Source organism: Salmo trutta, chromosome 1 (genome assembly GCF_901001165.1).
Source record: "Salmo trutta chromosome 1, fSalTru1.1, whole genome shotgun sequence".
NCBI classification, from domain to species: Eukaryota; Metazoa; Chordata; class Actinopteri; order Salmoniformes; family Salmonidae; genus Salmo; species Salmo trutta.
The window spans coordinates 79,349,968-79,377,734 of record NC_042957.1 but is presented as its reverse complement, the minus strand read 5'-3'; the positions used below and the strand labels follow the sequence as shown (position 1 = coordinate 79,377,734).

Below are 27,767 nucleotides of genomic sequence, written 5' to 3'. Positions count from 1 at the left end.
GGAGGCAGTTGAGGGCCATGGATAGAGACAGAGGAGGCAGTTGAGGGCCATGGATAGAGACAGAGGAGGCAGTTGAGGGCCATGGATAGAGACAGAGGAGGCAGTTGAGGGCCATGGATAGAGACAGAGGAGGCAGTTGAGGGCCATGGATAGAGACAGAGGAGGCAGTTGAGGGCCATGGATAGAGACAGAGGAGGCAGTTGAGGGCCATGGATAGAGACAGAGGAGGCAGTTGAGGGCCATGGATAGAGACAGAGGAGGCAGTTGAGGGCCATGGATAGAGACAGAGGAGGCAGTTGAGGGCCATGGATAGAGACAGAGGAGGCAGTTGAGGGCCATGGATAGAGACAGAGGAGGCAGTTGAGGGCCATGGATAGAGACAGAGGAGGCAGTTGAGGGCCATGGATAGAGACAGAGGAGGCAGTTGAGGGCCATGGATAGAGACAGAGGAGGCAGTTGAGGGCCATGGATAGAGACAGAGCTATACAGTTTATATTTAGATTATGGAGTAAACATGCAGAAAGCTGTCAGTTCTATTTATGTCACTGTCACTAACGACACTGATGAACTGTTGGGTTTGTAAAATGATTTTGGCATATTACAGAAGGATCTATATTTCCTGTGACACTGTAAGTATGCTAAATGACTAAAATGTACATCTAAAATGTAGAAATAGTTACAGTAGTGGTAGTAGTAGCAGTAGTAGCAATAGTCGCAGTAGTAGCGGTAGTAGTAGTAGTAGTAGTAGTAGCAATAGTAGCAGTAGTAGTAGTAGTAGCAGTAGCAGTAGCAGTAGCAGTAGTAGCAGTAGTAGCAATAGTCGCAGTAGTAGCAGTAGTAGTAGTAGTAGTAGTAGTAGTTGCAGTGGTAGTAGTGGTAGTAGTAGCATTAGTAGTAGTAGTAGCAATAGTAGTAGTAGTAGTAGTAGTAGTAGTAGCAATAGTAGTAGTAGTAGTAGTATTAGTAGCAATAGTAGCAGTAGTAGTAGCAGTGGTAGTGGTAGTAGTAGTGGTAGCAGTAGTAGTAGTAGTAGCAGTAGCAGTAGTAGCAATAGTAGCAGTAGTAGTGGTAGTCGTAGTAGTAGTAGTAGTAGCAATAGTAGCAGTAGTAGTAGTAGTGGTAGTAGTAGTAGTAGTAGTGGTAGTGGTAGTAGTAGTAGTAGTAGTAGCAATAGTAGCAGTAGTAGTAGTGGTAGTAGTAGTAGCAAAGTAGCAGTAGTGGTAGTAGTAGCAGTAGTAGTAGTAGTAGTAGCAATAGTAGCAGTAGTAGTAGTGGTAGTAGTCGTGGTAGTAGTAGTAGTAGCAGTAGCAGTAGTAGTAGTAGTAGTAGTAGCAATAGTAGCAGTACTAGTAGTAGTAGTAGCAGTAGTAGTAGTAGCAGTGGTAGTGGTAGTAGTAGTAGTGGTAGTAGTAGCAGTAGTAGTAGTAGTAGCAGTAGTAGCAGTATTAGTAGTAGTAGCAATAGTAGCAGTAGTAGTAGTAGTAGCAGTAGTAGCAGTATTAGTAGTAGTAGCAATAGTAGCAGTAGTAGTAGCAGTACTAGTAGTAGTAGTAGTGGTAGTAGTAGTAGTAGCAGTAGTAGTAGTGGTAGTAGTAGTAGTAGCAGTAGTAGTAGCAGTACTAGTAGTAGTAGTAGTGGTAGTAGTAGTAGTAGCAGTAGTAGCAATAGTAGCAGCAGTAGTAGTAGTAGTAGTAGTGGTAGTAGTAGCAGTAGTAGTAGTGGTAGTAGTAGTAGTAGCAGTAGTTGTAGCAGTAGTGGTAGTAGTGGTAGTGGTAGTAGTGGTAGTAGTAGTAGTAGTAGCAGCAGTAGTAGCAATAGTAGCAGTAGCAGCAGCAGTAGTAGTATAAGTAGTAGTAGTAGTAGTAGTTGTAGTAGTAGTAGTGGTAGTGGTAGTAGTGGTAGTGGTAGTAGTAGTAGTAGTAGTAGCAGCAGTAGTAGCAATAGTAGCAGTAGCAGCAGCAGTAGTAGTATAAGTAGTAGTAGTAGTAGTAGTAGTTGTAGTAGTAGTAGTGGTAGTATTGGTAGTATTGGTAGTGGTATTAAACTCAGCAATAAAAGAAACATCCTCTCACTGTCAACTGCGTTTATTTTCAGCAAATTTAACATGTGTAAATATTTGTATGAACATAAGATTCAACAACTGAGACATAAACTAAACAAGTTCCAAAATGGAATAATGTGTCCGTGAACAAGGGGGGGTGTAAAGCTCATTCATTCAATAATAAACGCGAATCTGACCATCACCTCTAGTGAGACAAAACCGCGACTCATCAGTGAAGAGCACTTTTTGCCAGTCCTGTCTGGTCCAGTGACGGTGGGTTTGTGCCCATAGGGCGACGTTGTTGCTGGTGATGTCTGGTGAGGACCTGCCTTACAACAGGCCTACACGCCCTCAGTCCAGCCTCTCTCAGCCTATTGCGGACAGTCTGAGCACTGATGGAGGGATTGTGCGTTCCTGTGCGTTCTTGTTGCCATCCTGTACCTGTCCCACCGGTGTGATGTTCGGATGTACCGATCCTGAGCAGGTGTTGTTAAATGTGGTCTGCCACTGCAAGGACGATCAGATATCCGTCCTGTCTCCCTGTAGCGCTGCCTTAAGCGTCTCACAGTACGGACATTGCATTTTATTGCCCTGGCCACATCTGCAGTCCTCATGACTCCTTGCAACATGCCTAAGGCACGTTCATGCAGATGAGCAGGGACCCTGGGCATCTTTCTGTTGGGGTTTTTCAGAGTCAGTAGAAAGCCCTCTTTAGTGTCCTAAGTTTTCATAACTGTGACCTTAATTGCCTACCGTCTGTAAGCTGTTAGTGTCTTAACGACCGTTCCACAGGTGCATGTTCATTAATTGTTTATGGTTCATTGAACAAGCAGTGTTTAAACCTTTTACAATGAAGATCTGTGAAGTTATTTGGATTTTTACAAATTATCTTTGAAAGACAGGGTCCTGGAAAAGGGACTTTTCTTTTTTTGCAGAGTGTAGTAGTGGTGGTAGTAGTGGTAGTGGTGGTAGTAGTGGTAGTGGTGGTAGTAGTGGTAGTGGTGGTAGTAGTGGTAGTGGTGGTAGTAGTGGTAGTGGTGGTAGTAGTGGTAGCGGTAGTAGTAGTGGTGGTAGTAGTAGTAGTAGTAGTAGTAGTGGTAGTGGTGGCAGTAGTAGTAGTAGTAGTAGTGGTAGTGGTAGCAGTAGTAGTAGTAGTAGTAGTGGTAGTGGTAGCAGTAGTAGTAGTAGTGGTAGTGGTAGCAGTAGTAGTAGTAGTAGTAGTGGTAGTGGTAGCAATAGTAGTAGTAGTAGTAGTAGTAGTAGTAGTGGTGGTGGTAGTGGTGGCAGTAGTACTACTAGTAGTAGTAGTAGTGGTGGTGGTACTAGTAGTAGTAGTAGTAGTAGGGGTGGTAGTAGTAGTAGTAACAGTAGTGGTAATAGTAGTGGTAGTAGTGGGGGTGGTACTACTAGTAGTAGTAGTAGTAGTAGTAGTAGCAGCAGTAGTGGTAATAGTAGTAGTAGTAGTGGTAGTAGTGAGGGTGGTGGTAGTAGTGGTGGTGGTACTAGTAGTAGTGGGGGTGGTGGTAGTAGTAGTAGTAGTAGTAGTAGGGGTGGTAGTAGTAGTAGTAGTAGTAGTAGCAGTAGTGGTGGTAGTAGTAGTAGTAGTAGTGGTAGTAGTGGGGGTGGTGGTAGTAGTGGTGGTAGTAGTAGTAGTAGTAGTAGTAGTAGTAGGGGTGGTAGTAGTAGTAGCATTGATAAAACGTGGGTGAATGATGCATCTTGCCGTAGAGATCTGTCATTTACAAAATTACACTGATTGGTCCAATGGGGGCTCTGCATCATTCGTGGGGGACAACATGTTTCCTGTTGCCTTGTTTTTTCTGGTATCGATTATTTCCTGCTTGATACACAATTATTATGCTAGTTGAGGAACTAATCCTGGGACTAACATCATTCCAACTAACTATAGAGAGAGCTCACAACTCCAACAAGTAGCTTAAATGGAAAAATGTGCTCAGCAATGTTCAAAAGCCAAGTTACTGGAACCAGGCGGAACCCACCGCCACTTATCGTTTCCCCTCGGTCATATTTGACTGTTACACTGGTTTGGCACATGAATCACTGTTGAGAACATCCTGGAGTACATTTTACAAAGTGTTTCTCATACAGGTAAATGTTATTTTGTGTTATCAAGCATTTTGATGAAATGTTAGATATGTCTACTAGCGTGTCATCAACATGTTTTTGTTTTGGACTCTATTTAAATGAAATCCACCGGAATTGTACTAGCTACTGTGCTAACGTTAGCTGGCTGGGTAACCAAGAGGCATGTGCACCCAGTGGCTGTATAACTAGCTAGAGTACGTGTGCACCACTTCTGACACGCGATCGCTAAAATTGGTGGATCTCGGGACTCTGCTGCTTTGTAAAATGTTTTAGAAATGTCCGTATTAACATTAATTCAATTGTCCTTGTCACATCCAGAGCATCATGCTTGCGGGGAGATGAGGACGTATATAATAACTACCCTATGAAACTGTCCAGAGATTTAATCAGTCCCATAAGTCCTGCAGATATACTATCTCACTATAAGTCCTACAGATATACTATCTCACTATAAGTCCTACAGATATACTATCTCACTATAAGTCCTACAGATATACTATGTCTCTATAAGTCCTACAGATATACTATGTCTCTATAAGTCCTACAGAAATACTATGTCTCTATAAGTCCTACAGATATACTATCTCACTATAAGTCCTACAGATATACTATCTCACTATAAGTCCTACAGATATACTATCTCACTATAAGTCCTACAGATATACTATGTCTCTATAAGTCCTACAGATATACTATGTCTCTATAAGTCCTACAGATATACTATCTCACTATAAGTCCTACAGATATACTATGTCTCTATAAGTCCTACAGATATACTATCTCACTATAAGTCCTACAGATATACTATGTCTCTATAAGTCCTACAGATATACTATGTCGCTATAAGGCCTACAGATATACTATGTCTCTATAAGTCCTACAGATATACTATGTCGCTATAAGTCCTGCAGATATACTATCTCACTATAAGTCCTACAGATATACTATGTCTCTATAAGTCCTACAGATATACTATCTCACTATAAGTCCTACAGATATACTATCTCACTATAAGTCCTACAGATATACTATGTCTCTATAAGTCCTACAGATATACTATGTCGCTATAAGTCCTACAGATATACTATGTCGCTATAAGTCCTACAGATATACTATGTCGCTATAAGTCCTACAGATATACTATGTCGCTATAAGGCCTACAGATATACTATGTCTCTATAAGTCCTACAGATATACTATGTCGCTATAAGGCCTACAGATATACTATCTCACTATAAGTCCTACAGATATACTATCTCACTATAAGTCCTACAGATATACTATGTCTCTATAAGTCCTACAGATATACTATGTCGCTATAAGTCCTACAGATATACTATGTCGCTATAAGTCCTACAGATATACTATGTCGCTATAAGTCCTACAGAGATAGCTTTTTTATTTATTTTATTTTATTGAACCTTTATTTAAATAGGCAAGTCAGTTAAAAGCAAATTCTTATTTACAATGACGGCCACCCCGGCCAAACCCGGACGACGCTGGGCCAATTGTGTGCTGCCCTATGGGACTCCCAATCATGGCCGGATGTGATACAGCCTGGATTCGAACCAGGGACTGTGGTGACGCCTCTTGCATTGAGATGCAGTGCCTTAGACCACTGCTTCACTCGGGAGCCAGTTCATATCCAAGAAAGACCATGACCCATTTAGGTGCTCAGTGGCCCAACGGGAATCCTCGTCCTACTTTAGTTCCACCCAGTACCCTCTTATTTTGACAGTATTGGCCTCCTATGCTCAAAACAACTTAATTTTCTCTCTCATTCCCCTCTCCCTCTGTCAGGTCAGGCTGCGAGGTTGCTGTGATGGCGGTGAAGCTGCAAGGCTTTGAGTTCTGGAAGACCACGCTGAGGGGAGCGCGTTACGTCGTTGCACCCATGGTGGACCAGAGCGAGCTGGCCTGGCGTCTACTGAGCCGTCGCCATGGCGCCGAGCTGTGCTACACGCCCATGCTGCACGCACAGGTGTTTGTACGCGACGCCAACTACAGGAAAGATAACCTGTACGGCGAAGTCTGCCCCGAAGACAGGCCGCTTATTACACAGGTGAGAGAGAGAGACACACAAACACATGCTGACAGAGGAATGGAGTGTCACGGGTAGTATTATTCAACTACAGCTATTAGCCAACCTCTGTGTTTTACCATCACCTCACACCCCGTTTCAGCTAGCCTCTGTGTTTTACCATCACCTCTTACCCCGTTTCAGCTAGCCTCTGTGTTTTACCATCACCTCTCACCCTGTTTCAGCTAGCCTCTGTGTTTTACCATCACCTCTCACCCTGTTTCAGCTAGCCTCTGTGTTTTACCGTCACCTCTACCCCGTTTCAGCTAGCCTCTGTGTTTTACCGTCACCTCTCACCCTGTTTCAGCTAGCCTCTGTGTTTTACCATCACCTCTCACCCTGTTTCAGCTAGCCTCTGTGTTTTACCATCACCTCCTACCCTGTTTCAGCTAGCCTCTGTGTTTTACCATCACCTCACACCCCGTTTCAGCTAGCCTCTGTGTTTTACCATCACCTCACACCCCGTTTCAGCTAGCCTCTGTGCTTTACCATCACCTCTCACCCTGTTTCAGCTAGCCTCTGTGTTTTACCATCACCTCTCACCCTGTTTCAGCTAGCCTCTGTGTTTTACCATCACCTCTCACCCTGTTTCAGCTAGCCTCTGTGCTTTACCATCACCTCCTACCCTGTCTCAGCTAGCCTCTGTGCTTTACCATCACCTCACACCCTGTTTCAGCTAGCCTCTGTGTTTTACCATCACCTCTCACCCTGTTTCAGCTAGCCTCTGAGTTTTACCATCACCTCCTACCCTGTTTCAGCTAGCCTCTGTGTTTTACCATCACCTCTACCCTGTTTCAGCTAGCCTCTGTGTTTTACCATCACCTCCTACCCTGTTTCAGCTAGCCTCTGTGTTTTACCATCACCTCTACCCTGTTTCAGCTAGCCTCTGTGTTTTACCGTCACCTCTCACCCTGTTTCAGCTAGCCTCTGTGTTTTACCATCACCTACTACCCTGTTTCAGCTAGCCTCTGTGTTTTACCATCACCTCTTACCCTGTTTCAGCTAGCCTCTGTGTTTTACCATCACCTCACACCCCGTTTCAGCTAGCCTCTGTGCTTTACCATCACCTCTCACCCCGTTTCAGCTAGCCTCTGTGTTTTACCATCACCTCTCACCCTGTTTCAGCTAGCCTCTGTGTTTTACCATCACCTCTCACCCTGTTTCAGCTAGCCTCTGTGCTTTACCATCACCTCCTACCCTGTCTCAGCTAGCCTCTGTGCTTTACCATCACCTCACACCCTGTTTCAGCTAGCCTCTGTGTTTTACCATCACCTCTCACCCTGTTTCAGCTAGCCTCTGAGTTTTACCATCACCTCCTACCCTGTTTCAGCTAGCCTCTGTGTTTTACCATCACCTCACACCCTGTTTCAGCTAGCCTCTGTGTTTTACCATCACCTCTACCCTGTTTCAGCTAGCCTCTGTGTTTTACCATCACCTCCTACCCTGTTTCAGCTAGCCTCTGTGTTTTACCATCCTCTCTACCCTGTTTCAGCTAGCCTCTGTGTTTTACCGTCACTTCTCACCCTGTTTCAGCTAGCCTCTGTGTTTTACCATCACCTCTCACCCTGTTTCAGCTAGCCTCTGAGTTTTACCATCACCTCCTACCCTGTTTCAGCTAGCCTCTGTGTTTTACCATCACCTCTCACCCTGTTTCAGCTAGCCTCTGAGTTTTACCATCACCTCCTACCCTGTTTCAGCTAGCCTCTGTGTTTTACCATCACCTCTACCCTGTTTCAGCTAGCCTCTGAGTTTTACCGTCACCTCTCACCCTGTTTCAGCTAGCCTCTGTGTTTTACCATCACCTCTCACCCTGTTTCAGCTAGCCTCTGTGTTTTACCATCACCTCCTACCCTGTTTCAGCTAGCCTCTGTGTTTTACCATCACCTCTCACCCTGTTTCAGCTAGCCTCTGAGTTTTACCATCACCTCCTACCCTGTTTCAGCTAGCCTCTGTGTTTTACCATCACCTGTCACCCTGTTTCAGCTAGCCTCTGTGTTTTACCGTCACCTCTACCCCGTTTCAGCTAGCCTCTGTGTTTTACCGTCACCTCTCACCCTGTTTCAGCTAGCCTCTGTGTTTTACCATCACCTCTCACCCTGTTTCAGCTAGCCTCTGTGTTTTACCATCACCTCCTACCCTGTTTCAGCTAGCCTCTGTGTTTTACCATCACCTCACACCCCGTTTCAGCTAGCCTCTGTGTTTTACCATCACCTCACACCCCGTTTCAGCTAGCCTCTGTGTTTTACCATCACCTCTCACCCTGTTTCAGCTAGCCTCTGTGCTTTACCATCACCGCCTACCCTGTCTCAGCTAGCCTCTGTGCTTTACCATCACCTCACACCCTGTTTCAGCTAGCCTCTGTGTTTTACCATCACCTCTCACCCTGTTTCAGCTAGCCTCTGAGTTTTACCATCACCTCCTACCCTGTTTCAGCTAGCCTCTGTGTTTTACCATCACCTCTACCCTGTTTCAGCTAGCCTCTGTGTTTTACCATCACCTCCTACCCTGTTTCAGCTAGCCTCTGTGTTTTACCATCACCTCTACCCTGTTTCAGCTAGCCTCTGTGTTTTACCGTCACCTCTCACCCTGTTTCAGCTAGCCTCTGTGTTTTACCATCACCTACTACCCTGTTTCAGCTAGCCTCTGTGTTTTACCATCACCTCTTACCCTGTTTCAGCTAGCCTCTGTGTTTTACCATCACCTCCTACCCTGTTTCAGCTAGCCTCTGTGTTTTACCATCACCTCACACCCCGTTTCAGCTAGCCTCTGTGTTTTACCATCACCTCACACCCCGTTTCAGCTAGCCTCTGTGCTTTACCATCACCTCTCACCCTGTTTCAGCTAGCCTCTGTGTTTTACCATCACCTCTCACCCTGTTTCAGCTAGCCTCTGTGTTTTACCATCACCTCTCACCCTGTTTCAGCTAGCCTCTGTGTTTTACCATCACCTCCTACCCTGTTTCAGCTAGCCTCTGTGTTTTACCATCACCTCTCACCCTGTTTCAGCTAGCCTCTGAGTTTTACCATCACCTCCTACCCTGTTTCAGCTAGCCTCTGTGTTTTACCATCACCTCTCACCCTGTTTCAGCTAGCCTCTGTGTTTTACCATCACCTCTCACCCTGTTTCAGCTAGCCTCTGTGTTTTACCATCACCTCTACCCCGTTTCAGCTAGCCTCTGTGTTTTACAGTCACCCCGATTCTTGTGTTATGGTCTCAGTTCCGGGCAAATAATTCAGAGGTGTTTGTAATGCACTTTCTCTGCTTTCTGTGTGTGTGTGTGTGTGTGTGTGTGTGTGTGTGTGTGTGTGTGTGTGTGTGTGTGTGTGTGTGTGTGTGTGTGTGTGTCAGTTCTGTGCCAACGACCCAGAGGTGTTTGTCCAGGCATGTCTACTGGCTCAGGACTACTGTGATGCTATCGATCTGAACCTGGGATGCCCACAGATGATCGCCAAGAGAGGTACTAACTAACCAACCCTGAAACCCCACTCAGAGAGAGAGAAACCCTGATTAAAAAAAACAGTGGTTTTCAATTAGGCTAAGCATGCTGTATGTATGAGGTCAATTTGTTTCTAACTGGCTTATTTCTGACGAAGGGCACTACGGAGTCTTCCTACAGGATGAGTGGGAGCTGCTGGAGAAGATGGGTGAGTTTGAACAGAGAGAGAGAGTTGGAGAGGTAGAAAGAAAATATAGTATGCTGTGTTTTACCTGTCTGGAATGGTGTCATGCCATGTTTTACCTGTCTGGAATGGTGTCATGCTGCATTTTACCTGTCTGGAATGGTGTCATGCTGTGTTTTACCTGTCTGGAATGTGTCATGCTGCGTTTTACCTGTCTGGAATGGTGTCATGCTGCGTTTTACCTGTCTGGAATGGTGTCATGCTGTGTTTTACCTGTCTGGAATGGTGTCATGCTGTGTTTTACCTGTCTGGAATGGTGTCATGCTGTGTTTTACCTGTCTGGAATGGTGTCATGCTGTGTTTTACCTGTCTGGAATGGTGTCATGCTATGTTTTACGTGTCTGGAATGGTGTCATGCTATGTTTTACCTGTCTGGAATGGTGTCATGCTATGTTTTACCTGTCTGGAATGGTGTCATGCTATGTTTTACCTGTCTGGAATGGTGTCATGCTACGTTTTACCTGTCTGGAATGGTGTCATGCTGTGTTTTACCTGTCTGGAATGGTGTCATGCTGTGTTTTACCTGTCTGGAATGGTGTCATGCTGCATTTTACCTGTCTGGAATGGTGTCATGCTGTGTTTTACCTGTCTGGAATGTGTCATGCTGCGTTTTACCTGTCTGGAATGGTGTCATGCTGCGTTTTACCTGTCTGGAATGGTGTCATGCTGTGTTTTACCTGTCTGGAATGGTGTCATGCTGTGTTTTACCTGTCTGGAATGGTGTCATGCTGTGTTTTACCTGTCTGGAATGGTGTCATGCTGTGTTTTACCTGTCTGGAATGGTGTCATGCTATGTTTTACGTGTCTGGAATGGTGTCATGCTATGTTTTACCTGTCTGGAATGGTGTCATGCTATGTTTTACCTGTCTGGAATGGTGTCATGCTATGTTTTACCTGTCTGGAATGGTGTCATGCTACGTTTTACCTGTCTGGAATGGTGTCATGCTGTGTTTTACCTGTCTGGAATGGTGTCATGCTGTGTTTTACCTGTCTGGAATGGTGTCATGCTATGTTTTACGTGTCTGGAATGGTGTCATGCTATGTTTTACCTGTCTGGAATGGTGTCATGCTATGTTTTACCTGTCTGGAATGGTGTCATGCTATGTTTTACCTGTCTGGAATGGTGTCATGCTATGTTTTACCTGTCTGGAATGGTGTCATGCTATGTTTTACCTGTCTGGAATGGTGTCATGCTATGTTTTACCTGTCTGGAATGGTGTCATGCTATGTTTTACCTGTCTGGAATGGTGTCATGCTACGTTTTACCTGTCTGGAATGGTGTCATGCTGCGTTTTACCTGTCTGGAATGTTCTGTACATCATAAGCACTCAGTCTTTACTAGATAATTAGTAGAAAAAAATTGTCAAGTGTGAGTTTTTGGGGGGAGTTTAGGGTTCTATATGTTTTCAGAAGATGGGCAGGGACTCTGCTATCCTAGTTTCAGGGGGAAGTTTGTTCCACCATTGGGGTGCCAGGAGAGAGAAGAGCTTTGACTGGGCTGAGAGGGAGCTGTGGGGTGGGTAGGGTCAAGAGACCAGAGGTGGCAGAACGGAGTACTCCGGTTGGGGTGTAGAGTTTGAGCATAGCCTGAAGGTAGTGAGGGGCAGTTCCTCTTGCTGTTCCGTAGGCAAACACCAGGGTCTTGAAGATAATGCGTGCTTCGACTGGAAGCCATTGGAGTGTGCGGAGGAGCGGGCTGCGGCATTCTGGATAAGTTGCAGGGGTTTGATGGCACAAGCTGGGAGGCCAGCCAACAGAGAGTTGCAGTGGTCCAGACGACAAGTGCCTGGATTAGGACCTGTGCCATTTCCTGTGTGAGGAAGGGTTGTACTCTATAGAGCTTGACCCTGCAGGACAGAGTCACTGCTTTGATGTTTGCAGAAAACAACAGGGTGTTGTCTAGTGTCCTGCCAAGGTTCTTTGCACTCTGGGATGGGAACACTATGGAGTTGTCATGTAGAGGTCTTGGAGCAGGCAGGCCTTTCCCGGGAGGAAGAGCAGCTCCGTCTTGTCGAGGTTGAGCTTGAGGTGGTGGGCCGACATCCAAGCTGAGGTATCTGCCAGGCATGCAGAGATGTGTGTCGCAAAATGAGTGTCAGAAGGGTGAAGGTGAAAAGTAGTTGAGTGTCATCCAAATAGTATTGATAAGAGAGACCATGTGAGGATATGACGGAGCTGAGTGACTTGGTGTATAGAGAGAAGAGGAGAGAGCCTAGAACGGCGCCCTGAGGGACACCAGTAGTAAAAGTATATGGTGCAGACACAGATCCTCTCCACGTCACCTGGTCTCAATGTTTTTAGCTCTTAGGAAACTTTGCAGTATTTTTTGTTTTTTTATGTATAATTTCATACATTGTTAGCCCAGAAAATGTTTTGTGTTATTACATACAGCCGGGCCATATATATTTTTTAATTCATTTACTTAGATGTGTGTGTATTGGGTATATTTTGTGGAATTGTTAGATATTACTTGTTAGATATTACTGCACTGTCGGAGCTAGAAGCTCAAGCATTTCGCTACACCCACAATAACATCTGCTAAACACGTGTATGTGACCAATAACATTTAATTTGATTTAAGCTAGCCAGACTTTTCTCTCTGTTTCTCCATCGTGAAGCTAGCCAGTATTTTCTCTCTGTTTCTCCTTAGTGAAGCAAGCCAGTATTTTCTCTCTGTTTCTCCATAGTGAAGCAAGCCAGTATTTTCTCTCTGTTTCTCCATCGTGAAGCTAGCCAGTATTTTCTCTCTGTTTCTCCATCGTGAAGCTAGCCAGTATTTTCTCTCTGTTTCTCCATCGTGAAGCTAGCCAGTATTTTCTCTCTCTTTCCCCTTAGTGAAGCTAGCCAGTATTTTCTCTCTGTTTCTCCTTAGTGAAGCTAGCCAGTATTTTCTCTCTGTTTCTCCATCGTGAAGCTAGCCAGTATTTTCTCTCTCTTTCCCCTTAGTGAAGCTAGCCAGTATTTTCTCTCTGTTTCTCCTTAGTGAAGCTAGCCAGTATTTTCTCTCTGTTTCTCCATCGTGAAGCTAGCCAGTATTTTCTCTCTCTTTCTCCTTAGTGAAGCAAGCCAGTATTTTCTGTTTCTCCTTAGTGAAGCAAGCCAGTATTTTCTCTCTGTTTCTCCTTAGTGAAGCTAGCCAATGAGAAGATCTCTGTTCCCATCACCTGTAAGATCCGTGTGTTTAACAAGATGGAGGAGACTGTTCAGTACGCTCAGATGCTGGAGAAGGCTGGCTGCCAGGTAGGAAACATCACACACAAGTATTTTATTTTGATCTTCTATGAAACATTACCTAAAATAAACCAGATTATATTTAGAGGTGCTTGGTCTATCTGGGTGATGTTTTCTCTCTCTCCTGAAATGATCTGAATCTAGGGTTACAGGGACTCTCCGCAACTATATTCAATGTGCGGGACAAAATTGAGGCTATGATTAAGAAGTTGGAGCTCTTCTCTGTCTGCATTAACAAGGACAACACACAGGTCTTTCCATCATTGTATGATTTTTTTGTGTTCAAATGAACTCAAGCTTACGGACAATGTCAAATTGTATTATTTATTTCTTTTATTTTTATTTCACCTTTATTTAACCAGGTAGGCAAGTTGAGAACAAGTTCTCATTTACAACTGAGACCTGGCCAAGATAAAGCAAAGCAGTGTGACACAGACAACAACACAGAGTTACACATGGAATAAACAATAAACAAGTCAATGACACAGTAGGGGATAAAAGAAAATCTATACACAGTGTGTGCAAAAGGTATGAGGAGGTATGGCAATAAATAGGCCATAGTAGCGAAGTAATTACAATTTAGCAGATTAACACTGGAGTGATAAATGAGCAGATGATGATGTGCAAGTAGTGATACTGGTGTGCAAAAGAGCAGAAAGTAAATAAAAACAGTGTGGGGATGAGGTAGGTAGATTGGGTGGGATATTTACAGATGGACTATGTACAGCTGCAGCGATCGGTTAGCTGCTCAGACAGCTGATGTTTAAAATTGGTGAGGGAAATAAAAGTCTTCAACTTCAGCGATTTTTTTGCGATTCGTTCCAGTCATTGGCAGCAGAGAACTGGAAGGAAAGGCATCAAAATGAGTTGTTGGCTTTGAGGATGACCAGTGAGATATACCTGCTGGAGCGTGTGCTACGGGTTGGTGTTGTTATGGTGACCAGTGAACTGAGATAAGGCAGAGATTTACCAAGCATAGACTTGTAGATGACCTGGAGCCAGTGGGTCTGGCGACGAATATGTAGCGAGGGCCAGCCGACTAGAGCATACAGGTCGCAGTGGTGGGTGGTATAAGGTGATTTGGTAACAAAACGGATGGCACTGTGATAGACTGCACCCAGTTTGCTGAGTAGAGTATTGGAAGCTATTTTGTAGATGACATCGCCGAAGTCGAGGATCGGTAAGATAGTCAGTTTTACGAGGGTAAGTTTGGCGCCGTGAGTGAAGGAAGCTTTGTTGCGAAATAGAACGCCTATTCTAGATTTGATTTTGGATTGGAGATGCTTAATATGAGTCTGGAAGGAGAGTTTACAGTCTAGCCAGACACCTAGGTATTTATAGTTGTCCACATATTCTAGGTCAGAACCGTCCAGGGTGGTGATGCTAGTCGGGTGGTGTGATAGAGATGCACCTGAGTGAGTTGGGTGTGTAATTACACAGGTACTTTCCCGAAACGGATGACAAACAACTGGATTCGTTATCCCTATTATGCCCTGCCTCCAGTCCACTTACCCATATCTGAACAAGAGAACCTCATCGAATGTTCCTCGTAGTACTGCAGTGTCACCCATGCTGTCTGTCTCCATAGCAACACAGACACACTCATTTTATTTCATTTGAATTTAACCAGGTAGGCAATCTTTTCATTCAGACCTCTCCATCTCTGTCTCAGCTGCTGACCGTTCACGGTCGGACCAAGGACCAGAAAGGACCCGCGACAGGCATCGCTAGCTGGGGACACATCACGGCTGTACGGTAAGCAGACTACACTGCAGTTCCCTACAGTTAAATAAAGACTTCAGAGAAGAACCAATATTATGTTTCTCCAACAAACATTGAGATTGTCAGTTGGAGAATGACAACTGTTTGTGTAGACAGTTTGTGTAGTCTAGTAGGTCTCGGCTGTGTAGTTGGAGACAGTTTGTGTAGTCTAGTAGGTCTCGGCTGTGTAGTTGGAGACAGTTTGTGTAGTCTAGTAGGTCTCGGCTGTGTAGTTGGAGACAGTTTGTGTAGTCTAGTAGGTCTCTGCTGTGTAGTTGGAGACAGTTTGTGTAGTCTAGTAGGTCTCTGCTGTGTAGTTGGAGACAGTTTGTGTAGTCTAGTAGGTCTCGGCTGTGTAGTTGGAGACAGTTTGTGTAGTCTAGTAGGTCTCTGCTGTGTAGTTGGAGACAGTTTGTGTAGTCTAGTAGGTCTCGGCTGTGTAGTTGGAGACAGTTTGTGTAGTCTAGTAGGTCTCGGCTGTGTAGTTGGAGACAGTTTGTGTAGTCTAGTAGGTCTCGGCTGTGTAGTTGGAGACAGTTTGTGTAGTCTAGTAGGTCTCGGCTGTGTAGTTGGAGACAGTTTGTGTAGTCTAGTAGGTCTCGGCTGTGTAGTTGGAGACAGTTTGTGTAGTCTAGTAGGTCTCGGCTGTGTAGTTGGAGACAGTTTGTGTAGTCTAGTAGGTCTCTGCTGTGCAGTTGGAGACAGTTTGTGTAGTCTAGTAGGTCTCTGCTGTGTAGTTGGAGACAGTTTGTGTAGTCTAGTAGGTCTCGGCTGTGTAGTTGGAGACAGTTTGTGTAGTCTAGTAGGTCTCCAAGAAGTTCCTTCACAGGAAAACATTCTATTATATTCTGCTGTTCAGTACTCTCTTCTGTTGTCACATAGCTGATCATGTGATTGTACTGGGTTTATTAAATAGTCTCTCTCTGTTTGTTGTTGCTATAGGAACGCTGTTAACATCCCTGTGTTCGCTAACGGTAACATCCAACACCTGAGTGATGTGGAGCAGTGTATGGAGGAGACTGGAGTACAGGGGGTGATGAGTGCAGGTACACACACACACACACACACACACACACCTCCGCCGCACCTTGACTAATTAGTCACCCAACAGTCATAACACCTACTAATTTGTGTTTATCACTTTCTCTCTCTCTCTCTCGTCTGTGTGTATGGTTATCTCTGTGTGTGTGTATGGTTCTTTCTGTGTGTGTGGTTCTGTGTGTTTCTCTCTTCCTCTGTGTGTTTCCAGAGGGGAACCTCCATAACCCAGCTTTGTTTGAGGGTCTCAGCCCTCCTGTATGGGAGATGGCTGAGGAGTATCTAGAGGTGGTCAGTCAGTACCCTCCCTGTACCCTGTCCTATGTCAGAGCACACCTCTTCAAGCTCTGGCACCACACGTATGTAACACACACACACTCAGTACTTCACTATCGCCACAATCTGTGTGTGTGTTTATTTGTTAGTGTTTCTCCAGACTGCAGATCCACAAGGACCTGAGAGAGGAGCTGGCTAAGGTGAAGAACCTGCAGGGGCTGACAGAGGTCAGCAGACAACTCAGACTACGCTGCCAGGTACCAAGGATTAGGGTTAGCTACGCTGTCAGGTACCAAGGATTAGGGTTAGCTACGCTGCCAGGTACCAAGGGTTAGCTACGCTGCCAGGTACCTAGGGTTAGGGTTAGCTACGCTGCCAGGTACCAAGGGTTAGGGTTAGCTACGCTGCCAGGTACCAAGGGTTAGGGTTAGCTACGCTGCCAGGTACCACGGGTTAGGGTTAGCTACGCTGCCAGGTACCAAGGGTTAGGGTTAACTACGCTGCCAGGTACCAAGGGTTAGGGTTAGCTACGCTGCCAGGTACCAAGGGTTAGGGTTAGCTACGCTGCCAGGTACCAAGGGTTAGGGTTAGCTACGCTGCCAGGTACCAAGGATTAGGGTTAGCTACGCTGCCAGGTACCAAGGGTTAGGGTTAGCTACGCTGCCAGGTACCAAGGGTTAGCTACGCTGCCAGGTACCAAGGGTTAGCTATGCTGCCAGGTACCAAGGTTTAGGGTTAGCTACGCTGCCAGGTACCAAGGGTTAGGGTTAGCTACGCTGCCAGGTACCAAGGGTTAGGGTTAGCTACGCTGCCAGGTACCAAGGGTTAGGGTTAACTACGCTGCCAGGTACCAAGGGTTAGGGTTAGCTATGCTGCCAGGTACCTAGGGTTAGCTACGCTGCCAGGTACCAAGGGTTAGGGTTAGCTACGCTGCCAGGTACCAAGGGTTAGGGTTAGCTACGCTGCCAGGTACCAAGGGTTAGGGTTAGCTACGCTGCCAGGTACCAAGGGTTAGGGTTAGCTACGCTGCCAGGTACCAAGGGTTAGGGTTAGCTACGCTGCCAGGTACCAAGGGTTAGGGTTAGCTACGCTGCCAGGTACCAAGGGTTAGGGTTAGCTACGCTGCCAGGTACCAAGGGTTAGGGTTAACTACGCTGCCAGGTACCAAGGGTTAGGGTTAGCTACGCTGCCAGGTACCAAGGGTTAGGGTTAGCTACGCTGCCAGGTACCAAGGGTTAGGGTTAGCTACGCTGCCAGGTACCAAGGGTTAGGGTTAGCTATGCTGCCAGGTACCAAGGGTTAGGGTTAGCTACGCTGCCAGGTACCAAGGGTTAGCTACGCTGCCAGGTACCAAGGGTTAGCTATGCTGCCAGGTACCAAGGTTTAGGGTTAGCTACGCTGCCAGGTACCAAGGGTTAGGGTTAGCTACGCTGCCAGGTACCAAGGATTAGGGTTAGCTACGCTGCCAGGTACCAAGGATTAGGGTTAGCTACGCTGCCAGGTACCAAGGGTTAGGGTTAGCTACGCTGCCAGGTACCAAGGGTTAGCTACGCTGCCAGGTACCAAGGGTTAGGGTTAACTACGCTGCCAGGTACCAAGGGTTAGCTACGCTGCCAGGTACCAAGGGTTAGGGTTAGCTACGCTGCCAGGTACCAAGGGTTAGGGTTAGCTACGCTGCCAGGTACCAAGGGTTAGGGTTAGCTATGCTGCCAGGTACCTAGGGTTAGCTACGCTGCCAGGTACCAAGGGTTAGGGTTAGCTACGCTGCCAGGTACCAAGGGTTAGGGTTAGCTACGCTGCCAGGTACCAAGGGTTAGGGTTAGCTACGCTGCCAGGTACCAAGGGTTAGGGTTAGCTACGCTGCCAGGTACCAAGGGTTAGGGTTAGCTACGCTGCCAGGTACCAAGGGTTAGGGTTAGCTACGCTGTCAGGTACCAAGGGTTAGGTTTAGCTACGCTGCCAGGTACCAAGGGTTAGGGTTAGCTATGCTGCCAGGTACCAAGGGTTAGGGTTAGCTACGCTGCCAGGTACCAAGGGTTAGGGTTAGCTACGCTGCCAGGTACCAAGGGTTAGGGTTAACTACGCTGCCAGGTAACAAGGGTTAGCTACGCTGCCAGGTACCAAGGGTTAGGGTTAGCTACGCTGCCAGGTACCAAGGGTTAGGGTTAGCTACGCTGCCAGGTACCAAGGGTTAGGGTTAGCTACGCTGCCAGGTACCAAGGGTTAGGGTTAGCTACACTGCCAGGTACCAAGGGTTAGGGTTAGCTACGCTGCCAGGTACCAAGGTTTAGGGTTAGCTACGCTGCCAGGTACCAAGGGTTAGGGTTAACTACGCTGCCAGGTAACAAGGGTTAGCTACGCTGCCAGGTACCAAGGGTTAGGGTTAGCTACGCTGCCAGGTACCTAGGGTTAGCTACGCTGCCAGGTACCAAGGGTTAGGGTTAGCTATGCTGCCAGGTACCAAGGGTTAGCTACGCTGCCAGGTACCAAGGGTTAGGGTTAGCTACGCTGCCAGGTACCAAGGGTTAGGGTTAGCTACGCTGCCAGGTACCAAGGGTTAGGGTTAGCTACGCTGCCAGGTACCAAGGGTTAGCTACGCTGCCAGGTACCAAGGGTTAGCTACGCTGCCAGGTACCAAGGGTTAGGGTTAGCTACGCTGCCAGGTACCAAGGGTTAGGGTTAGCTACGCTGCCAGGTACCAAGGGTTAGGGTTAGCTACGCTGCCAGGTACCTAGGGTTAGGGTTAGCTACGCTGCCAGGTACCTAGGGTTAGGGTTAACTACGCTGCCAGGTACCAAGGGTTAGGGTTAGCTACGCTGCCAGGTACCAAGGGTTAGGGTTAACTACGCTGCCAGGTACCAAGGGTTAGGGTTAGCTACGCTGCCAGGTACCAAGGGTTAGGGTTAGCTACGCTGCCAGGTACCAAGGGTTAGGGTTAGCTACACTGCCAGGTACCAAGGGTTAGGGTTAGCTACGCTGCCAGGTACCAAGGGTTAGCTACGCTGCCAGGTACCAAGGGTTAGGGTTAGCTATGCTGCCAGGTACCAAGGGTTAGGGTTAGCTACGCTGCCAGGTACCAAGGGTTAGGGTTAGCTACGCTGCCAGGTACCAAGGGTTAGGGTTAGCTACGCTGCCAGGTACCAAGGGTTAGGGTTAACTACGCTGCCAGGTACCAAGGGTTAGGGTTAACTACGCTGCCAGGTACCAAGGGTTAGGGTTAACTACGCTGCCAGGTACCAAGGGTTAGGGTTAGCTACGCTGCCAGGTACCAAGGGTTAGGGTTAGCTACGCTGCCAGGTACCAAGGGTTAGGGTTAGCTACGCTGCCAGGTACCAAGGGTTAGGGTTAGCTACGCTGCCAGGTACCAAGGGTTAGGGTTAGCTACGCTGCCAGGTACCAAGGGTTAGGGTTAGCTACGCTGCCAGGTACCAAGGGTTAGGGTTAACTACGCTGCCAGGTACCAAGGGATCATTCTGTTTTTCACCTTTCCTTCCCTCCTCCCCAAAATGTTTTACTCCTTTTTAGTTTCTCTTCCTCACCAATTGCTCCTCCTCTTTTTCCCCTCTTCTCCCCCTTCTCCCTCTTCTCCCCCTCCCCCTCTTCTCCTCCCTCCCCCTCTTCTCCCCCCTCTTCTCCTCCCTCTTCTCCCCCCCTCTTCTCCCCTCTTCTCCCCCCTCTCCCTCTTCTCCCCCCTCTCCCTCTTCTCCCTCTTCTCCCCCCTCCCAACACAGCTAGATGATGACACTGGTTCTTTTCTCATTTGTTTAACCTCTGCAGGAGGAGATAACCAATGGAGGAGAGGAGGCGGGGCAGGTGGTTGGGCTGCCATTCCCTCATTGGATCTGCCAGCCGTACGTCAGACCAGTGTGAGTGACAATTTCCTGTTGAGAATCCTAACTTGAGATCTGTGTACATTCCTTTACTAAAGATTTGTGTGTATTAGGTAGTTGTTGTGGAGATGTTAGATATTACTGCACTGTCGGAACTAGAAACACAAGCATTTCACTACACTCGCATTAACATCTGCTGACCATGTGTATGTGACCAATACAATTTAATTTGATTAGAAGATCAAAGTCATCAGTCCACACACATAGAAACCGTAACATGTTGACGTGACAACGAACATTGTTCCTGCCAGGCCGAAGGATCCGGTTGCCAACAGTAACGGTACGGAGGTGAAGGCAGTGCGTCACAAGAGGGCGTTGTCACTAGAGGACTCGGACGGGGCGAGCGACGCCCTCTCCAAAAACAAACAGAAGAAGAAAGCCAGAAACCCCCACAAGAACTTCTGTCCCGAGCAGAAACGTGAGTAATTTTTCCTCGTAGTATTGCAGTCACCTATGCTCTCTCTCTCCAGTCTAATATAGCCGTGGGATATTGGCCATATACCACAAACCCCCAAGGTGTCTTATTGCTGTTATAAACTGGTTACCAACGTAATTAGGGCAGTGAAACTAAATGTTTTGTCATACCCGTGGTGTACGGTCTGATAAACCACAGCTGTCAGCCAATCAGCATTCGGGGCTCGAACCACCCAGTGTATGACAAAACATTTGTTTTTACTGCTCTAATTACGTTGGTAACCAGTTTATAATAGCAATAAGGCACCTCGTGATATATGGCCGATATACCACGGCTAAGGGCTGTGTCCAGGCACTCAGCGTTGCGTCGTGCAGGAGAACAGCCCTTAGCCGTGGTATACCACGGCTGTCAGCCAATCAGCATTCAGGGCTGGAACCACCTAGTTTCTAATGCCACAGAATCTCCAGAGCCTCAGCCTACACAAACAGTACAGTAGATAATCTCTGTTTTACCCCTGTTTTCTCTGCAGCAAAGTACATCAAGTGTGAGCAGTGTGGAAATCCAAAGGTGAGTGGAGGAGCGGCCTCTTCACCCTGTTCCTCATTACCATGTGTAGCGACCTCTTCACCCTGTTCCTCATTACCATGTGTAGCGACCTCTTCACCCTGTTCCTCATTACCATGTGTAGCGACCTCTTCACCCTGTTCCTCATTACCATGTGTAGCGACCTCTTCCTCATTACCATGTGTAGCGACCTCTTCACCCTGTTCCTCATTACTATGTGTAGCGACCTCTTCACCCTGTTCCTCATTACCATGTGTAGCGACCTCTTCCTCATTACCATGTGTAGCGACCTCTTCACCCTGTTCCTCATTACCATGTGTAGCGACCTCTTCACCCTGTTCCTCATTACCATGTGTAGCGACCTCTTCACCCTGTTCCTCATTACCATGTGTAGCGACCTCTTCACCCTGTTCCTCATTACCATGTGTAGCGACCTCTTCACCCTGTTCCTCATTACCATGTGTAGCGACCTCTTCACCCTGTTCCTCATTACCATGTGTAGCGACCTCTTCACCCTGTTCCTCATTACCATGTGTAGCGACCTCTTCACCCTGTTCCTCATTACTATGTGTAGCGACCTCTTCACCCTGTTCCTCATTACCATGTGTAGCGACCTCTTCACCCTGTTCCTCATTACCATGTGTAGCGACCTCTTCACCCTGTGCCTCATTACCATGTGTAGCGACCTCTTCACCCTGTTCCTCATTACCATGTGTAGCGACCTCTTCACCCTGTTCCTCATTACCATGTGTAGCGACCTCTTCACCCTGTTCCTCATTACCATGTGTAGCGACCTCTTCACCCTGTTCCTCATTACCATGTGTAGCGACCTCTTCACCCTGTTCCTCATTACCATGTGTAGCGACCTCTTCACCCTGTTCCTCATTACTATGTGTAGCGACCTCTTCACCCTGTTCCTCATTACCATGTGTAGCGACCTCTTCACCCTGTTCCTCATTACCATGTGTAGCGACCTCTTCACCCTGTTCCTCATTACCATGTGTAGCGACCTCTTCACCCTGTTCCTCATTACCATGTGTAGCGACCTCTTCACCCTGTTCCTCATTACCATGTGTAGCGACCTCCTCACCCTGTTCCTCATTACCATGTGTAGCGACCTCTTCACCCTGTTCCTCATTACCATGTGTAGCGACCTCTTCACCCTGTTCCTCATTACCATGTGTAGGATGAGAGGGCATCAGATGAAGTTTAGCCCTGGCCTAAGAAACGTTCAACCTCTCCTAGTCCCTGTCCTAACTGACTGTGTACAGTAGTGTTACGTATGCAGGTCAGATTCTTAGGAGCTAGAAGCCATGTCTGTTGGTGCAATTTTCTACTTCCAGGTCCCTAACCTGTCTCTCCCCCTCTCCAGGTCCCTAACCTGTCTCTCCCCCTCTCCAGGTCCCTAACCTGTCTCTCCCCCTCTCCAGGTCCCTAACCTGTCTCTCCCCCTCTCCAGGTCCCTAACCTGTCTCTCCCCCTCTCCAGGTCCCTAACCTGTCTCTCCCCCTCTCCAGGTCCCTAACCTGTCTCTCCCCCTCTCCAGGTCTCTAACCTGTCTCTCCCCCTCTCCAGGTCTCTAACCTGTCTCTCCCCCCTCTCCAGGTCCCTAACCTGTCTCTCCCCCTCTCCAGGTCCCTAACCTGTCTCCCCCCCTCTCCAGGTCCCTAACCTGTCTCTCCCCCTCTCCAGGTCCCTAACCTGTCTCTCCCCCTCTCCAGGTCCCTAACCTGTCTCTCCCCCTCTCCAGGTCCCTAACCTGTCTCTCCCCCTCTCCAGGTCCCTAACCTGTCTCTCCCCTCTCCAGGTCCCTAACCTGTCTCTCCCCCTCTCCAGGTCCCTAACCTGTCTCTCCCCCTCTCCAGGTCCCTAACCTGTCTCTCCCCCTCTCCAGGTCCCTAACCTGTCTCTCCCCCTCTCCAGGTCCCTAACCCCCTCTCTCTCTCCAGGTCCCTAACCCCCTCTCTCTCTCCAGGTCCCTAACCTGTCTCACCCCCCTCTCCAGGTCCCTAACCCCCTCTCTCTCTCCAGGTCCCTAACCTGTCTCACCCCCCTCTCCAGGTCCCTAACCTGTCTCACCCCCCTCTCCAGGTCCCTAACCTGTCTCTCCCCCTCTCCAGGTCCCTAACCCCCTCTCTCTCTCCAGGTCCCTAACCTGTCTCACCCCCCTCTCCAGGTCCCTAACCTGTCTCACCCCCCTCTCCAGGTCCCTAACCTGTCTCACCCCCCTCTCCAGGTCCCTAACCTGTCTCACCCCCCTCTCCAGGTCCCTAACCTGTCTCACCCCCCTCTCCAGGTCCCTAACCTGTCTCTCCCCCTCTCCAGGTCCCTAACCCCCTCACTCTCTCCAGGTCCCTAACCTGTCTCACCCCCCTCTCCAGGTCCCTAACCTGTCTCTCCCCCTCTCCAGGTCCCTAACCCCCTCTCTCTCTCCAGGTCCCTAACCTGTCTCACCCCCCTCTCCAGGTCCCTAACCCCCTCTCTCTCTCCAGGTCCCTAACCTGTCTCTCCCCCTCTCCAGGTCCCTAACCCCCTCTCTCTCTCTCTCTTTGTAGGGTAATCAGTGTGTATTCAACCTGTGTCGAAGCTGCTGTAAAAAGAAGGCCTACAAGGAGGTGGCAGACTGCCCGAGTGAGTCCACACACACACACACACACACACACAGCTATCTTTCTCAGATATATCATGTATTTCCTCTCGTCTGGTTTACAGGTCATGGGCTGAAGTTCAAGACCAAGGCAGAGAAACAGAAGTCAGAGCGGGAAGAAGAGGGAAAGAGCAGAGGATTACAGGAGGATGGAGGGTTGTTGAACGGGACCCCCAGCACCCCCACAGACCCCCACAGAGGACAGACTGTGGCCTGAGACATGGACAAACAGAGACATCCATTCATACGTAGAGCAGTACACACACACACACACCAGGATGTGAGAAACTTTATCCATCAACAGTATACAGAGACACAAGAACGTATTGTCAGGAACACACGTGTGCATCCATACGGTCTCATACTCACCACTGTCCTCCATTGCTGCTGTGCTGATCTGGTTTTGTTGGGGTTTCACCACTACGCCCTCCTCCTATCTGACTGGGGGAGTCTTCCTGGACTAGCTCCACTGGGACTGATGTAATGGACAGCCTCCTCCTATCTGACTGGGGGAGTCTTCCTGGACTAGCTCCACTGGGACTGATGTAATGGACAGCCTCCTCCTACCTGACTGACTGGGGGAGTCTTCCTGGACTAGCTCCACTGGGACTGATGTAATGGACAGCCTCCTCCTACCTGACTGACTGGAGGAGTCTTCCTGGACTAGCTCCACTGGGACTGATGTAATGGACAGCCTCCTCCTACCTGACTGACTGGGGGAGTCTTCCTGGACTAGCTCCACTGGGACTGATGTAATGGACAGCCTCCTCCTACCTGACTGGGGGAGTCTTCCTGGACTAGCTCCACTGGGACTGATGTAATGGACAGCCTCCTCCTACCTGACTGGGGGAGTCTTCCTGGACTAGCTCCACTGGGACTGATGTAATGGACAGCCTCCTCCTATCTGACTGGGGGAGTCTTCCTGGACTAGCTCCACTGGGACTGATGTAATGGACAGCCTCCTCCTACCTGACTGACTGGGGGAGTCTTCCTGGACTAGCTCCACTGGGACTGATGTAATGGACAGCCTCCTCCTACCTGACTGGGGGAGTCTTCCTGGACTAGCTCCACTGGGACTGATGTAATGGACAGCCTCCTCCTACCTGACTGGAGGAGTCTTCCTGGACTAGCTCCACTGGGACTGATGTAATGGACAGCCTCCTCCTACCTGACTGACTGGAGGAGTCTCCCTGGACTAGCTCCACTGGGACTGATGTAATGGACAGCCTCCTCCTACCTGACTGACTGGAGGAGTCTCCCTGGACTAGCTCCACTGGGACTGATGTAATGGGGAGTCTTCCTGGACTAGCTCCACTGGGACTGATGTAATGGACAGCCTCCTCCTACCTGACTGGAGGAGTCTTCCTGGACTAGCTCCACTGGGACTGATGTAATGGACAGCCTCCTCCTACCTGACTGACTGGAGGAGTCTTCCTGGACTAGCTCCACTGGGACTGATGTAATGGGGAGTCTTCCTGGACTAGCTCCACTGGGACTGATGTAATGGACAGCCTCCTCCTACCTGACTGGGGGAGTCTTCCTGGACTAGCTCCACTGGGACTGATGTAATGGACAGCCTCCTCCTACCTGACTGACTGGAGGAGTCTTCCTGGACTAGCTCCACTGGGACTGATGTAATGGACAGCCTCCTCCTACCTGACTGACTGGAGGAGTCTTCCTGGACTAGCTCCACTGGGACTGATGTAATGGACAGCCTCCTCCTACCTGACTGACTGGGGGAGTCTTCCTGGACTAGCTCCACTGGGACTGATGTAATGGACAGCCTCCTCCTACCTGACTGGAGGAGTCTTCCTGGACTAGCTCCACTGGGACTGATGTAATGGACAGCCTCCTCCTACCTGACTGACTGGGGGAGTCTTCCTGGACTAGCTCCACTGGGACTGATGTAATGGACAGCCTCCTCCTACCTGACTGACTGGAGGAGTCTTCCTGGACTAGCTCCACTGGGACTGATGTAATGGACAGCCTCCTCCTACCTGACTGACTGGAGGAGTCTTCCTGGACTAGCTCCACTGGGACTGATGTAATGGACAGCCTCCTCCTACCTGACTGACTGGAGGAGTCTTCCTGGACTAGCTCCACTGGGACTGATGTAATGGACAGCCTCCTCCTACCTGACTGACTGGAGGAGTCTTCCTGGACTAGCTCCACTGGGACTGATGTAATGGACAGCCTCCTCCTACCTGACTGACTGGAGGAGTCTTCCTGGACTAGCTCCACTGGGACTGATGTAATGGGGAGTCTTCCTGGACTAGCTCCACTGGGACTGATGTAATGGACAGCCTCCTCCTACCTGACTGACTGGAGGAGTCTTCCTGGACTAGCTCCACTGGGACTGATGTAATGGGGAGTCTTCCTGGACTAGCTCCACTGGGACTGATGTAATGGACTAATTTCTCTCTTGGACTTTAGCATAACAAGTTAGCTTTGAAGTCAATGGGAGATTCACCCCAAAACGTCCAGTTACATGTGGGGCTTTCTAGTTGGTCCACAGCTGTTTCTGGAAGGAGGAAAAGCTCATGGAGTCGTAATAGTACTATCCCAGTGCTGCTCAATCTCTACATCTTTTGATTGTGGTCAATAATGGGACTATTTCCTGGTGATCTTTGTCATGTTTTCCCCTGAACTAGAATGATATTTTATCACCTGACTGTTAGAATGGTGACTCTCTGTCCAACATAGTCAGTCCGTTTTTCTTTTTAGATCATTTTTCATCAACCTATCAAGCTCCTAGTCTTAATGTGTACCTGTGTGATGTGTAGGGCTTGGAGTTTGTTTTCTAGGTCTGTCTCCAGAAAGTATTTTAGGGTAGGGATGCTGATCTGAGATCTGTTCAATATAATCATATTCATCATTGTTGGGGCGGCAGGTAGCCTAGTGGTTAGAGTGTTGGGCCAGTAACCGAAGGGTTGCTAGATCGAATCCCTAAGCTGACAAGGTCAAAATCTGTCGTTCTGCCCCTGAACAAGGCAGTTAACCCACTGTTCCTAGGCTGTCATTGTAAATAAGAATTTGTTCTTAACTGACCTGCCTAGTTAAATAAAATAAAAATGATCTGAGATCTGTCCATATAGGTCTTATGGACTTATCCTAGATCAGCACTCCTACTCTGAGACGCTTGGTGGATACGGGCCCTGGCCATGTGGTAAAACTCCTGGTCATTCTGATGTGTAACAGCCAGGGATGTGTTTATGGTGTTTACAAGTCGGAAACTTTTTAAACTTCGAGTTAAAATTAACGTAAGTTATTTGCGTAGAGCTTCCTATTTGTGGATTCTGATACTTTCCAAGTGGGAAACCTGGGAAAGCCTCATCTTTCTTCAAGTTTCCAAGTTGTCTTGAACACACCATTACTAGGAACCAAACGGCACAAAACAGGGGGGCGGCCTACCTGAATTTGTCCAATAGAAACTCTTGTTTTTGTTGCAAAACATTTTCCATTATGAAATTGTTTTTCTATGGTTTGCACAAATGAATAAACCCCAGGTGAGAAGTCAATGCCAAATCACACTGGAAACTATTTTTTCATCACTTCAAATAATATATAAATGATTTAGTCATATTTGGTTTTAATTTCTCTTTGTGATGGTTTTATTTATTTGATGGTGGTTGGGGGTTACTTGCATTGAGTTCAGTGCCTTCTGGTAGACATAACACTTGGCCTATCCAGTCATATATGAACTAGAGGTTAAATAAATGGATGTGACAAGTGAGAAATGGTGTATTTGATATTTTTCTCTTATCTATGGTTTCTCCATTCATACATTTTGGGCCAAAATGAGCCTTTTTGTCAACTTTTGGATTTTCTGCTGAATATTAAACTGACACGTCATCTTGTCTTTTTACTGTGGTTTGTGGATTTTTTTTTAAATTAAATTAATCCCTATCTGTATCGCAAGTAGTAGTAGATTAAATTACCATCTTGCATGCTTTCATATAAATCTTTGCTAGGTAAAGCCCCACCTTATCTCAGCTCACTGGTCACCACAGCAACACCCACCCGTAGCACGCGCTCCAG

General features: G+C 47.8%; 1 protein-coding gene and 1 long non-coding RNA gene across 2 annotated transcripts; one reads left to right on the top strand and one right to left on the bottom strand.

Moving 5' to 3' along the window:
- Window positions 1–4,053: 4,053 nt before the first annotated feature.
- Window positions 4,054–24,881, top strand: LOC115157376 (tRNA-dihydrouridine(16/17) synthase [NAD(P)(+)]-like). Its single transcript, XM_029705981.1, has 14 exons — window positions 4,054–4,150; window positions 5,948–6,209; window positions 9,576–9,684; window positions 9,821–9,871; window positions 13,035–13,147; window positions 14,811–14,893; window positions 15,842–15,945; window positions 16,149–16,296; window positions 16,374–16,470; window positions 19,991–20,079; window positions 20,355–20,521; window positions 21,048–21,085; window positions 23,638–23,713; window positions 23,795–24,881. The coding sequence occupies exons 2-14, from the start codon at window positions 5,970–5,972 to the stop codon at window positions 23,944–23,946; spliced, it is 1,467 nt and encodes a 488-aa protein (XP_029561841.1). The 5' UTR covers window positions 4,054–4,150; window positions 5,948–5,969; the 3' UTR covers window positions 23,947–24,881.
- Window positions 24,354–25,545, bottom strand: LOC115177666 (uncharacterized). The gene is made up of 3 exons (XR_003872527.1): window positions 25,524–25,545; window positions 25,077–25,454; window positions 24,354–24,434 (listed from the first exon to the last, which is right to left on the bottom strand). It is a non-coding gene; the product is annotated as an uncharacterized LOC115177666 (long non-coding RNA).
- Between the last annotated feature and the right edge of the window lie 2,222 nt (window positions 25,546–27,767).

Excerpts from the sequence above, each read along its gene's own strand:
- LOC115157376 (XM_029705981.1), top strand. The coding sequence starts at position 5,970 with ATGGCGGTGAAGCTGCAAGGCTTTGAGTTCTGGAAGACCACGCTGAGG. Across the intron at positions 16,471-19,990 it reads AACTCAGACTACGCTGCCAG|GAGGAGATAACCAATGGAGG; the intron begins GTACCAAGGATT and ends TAACCTCTGCAG. Across the intron at positions 23,714-23,794 it reads GGAGGTGGCAGACTGCCCGA|GTCATGGGCTGAAGTTCAAG; the intron begins GTGAGTCCACAC and ends TCTGGTTTACAG.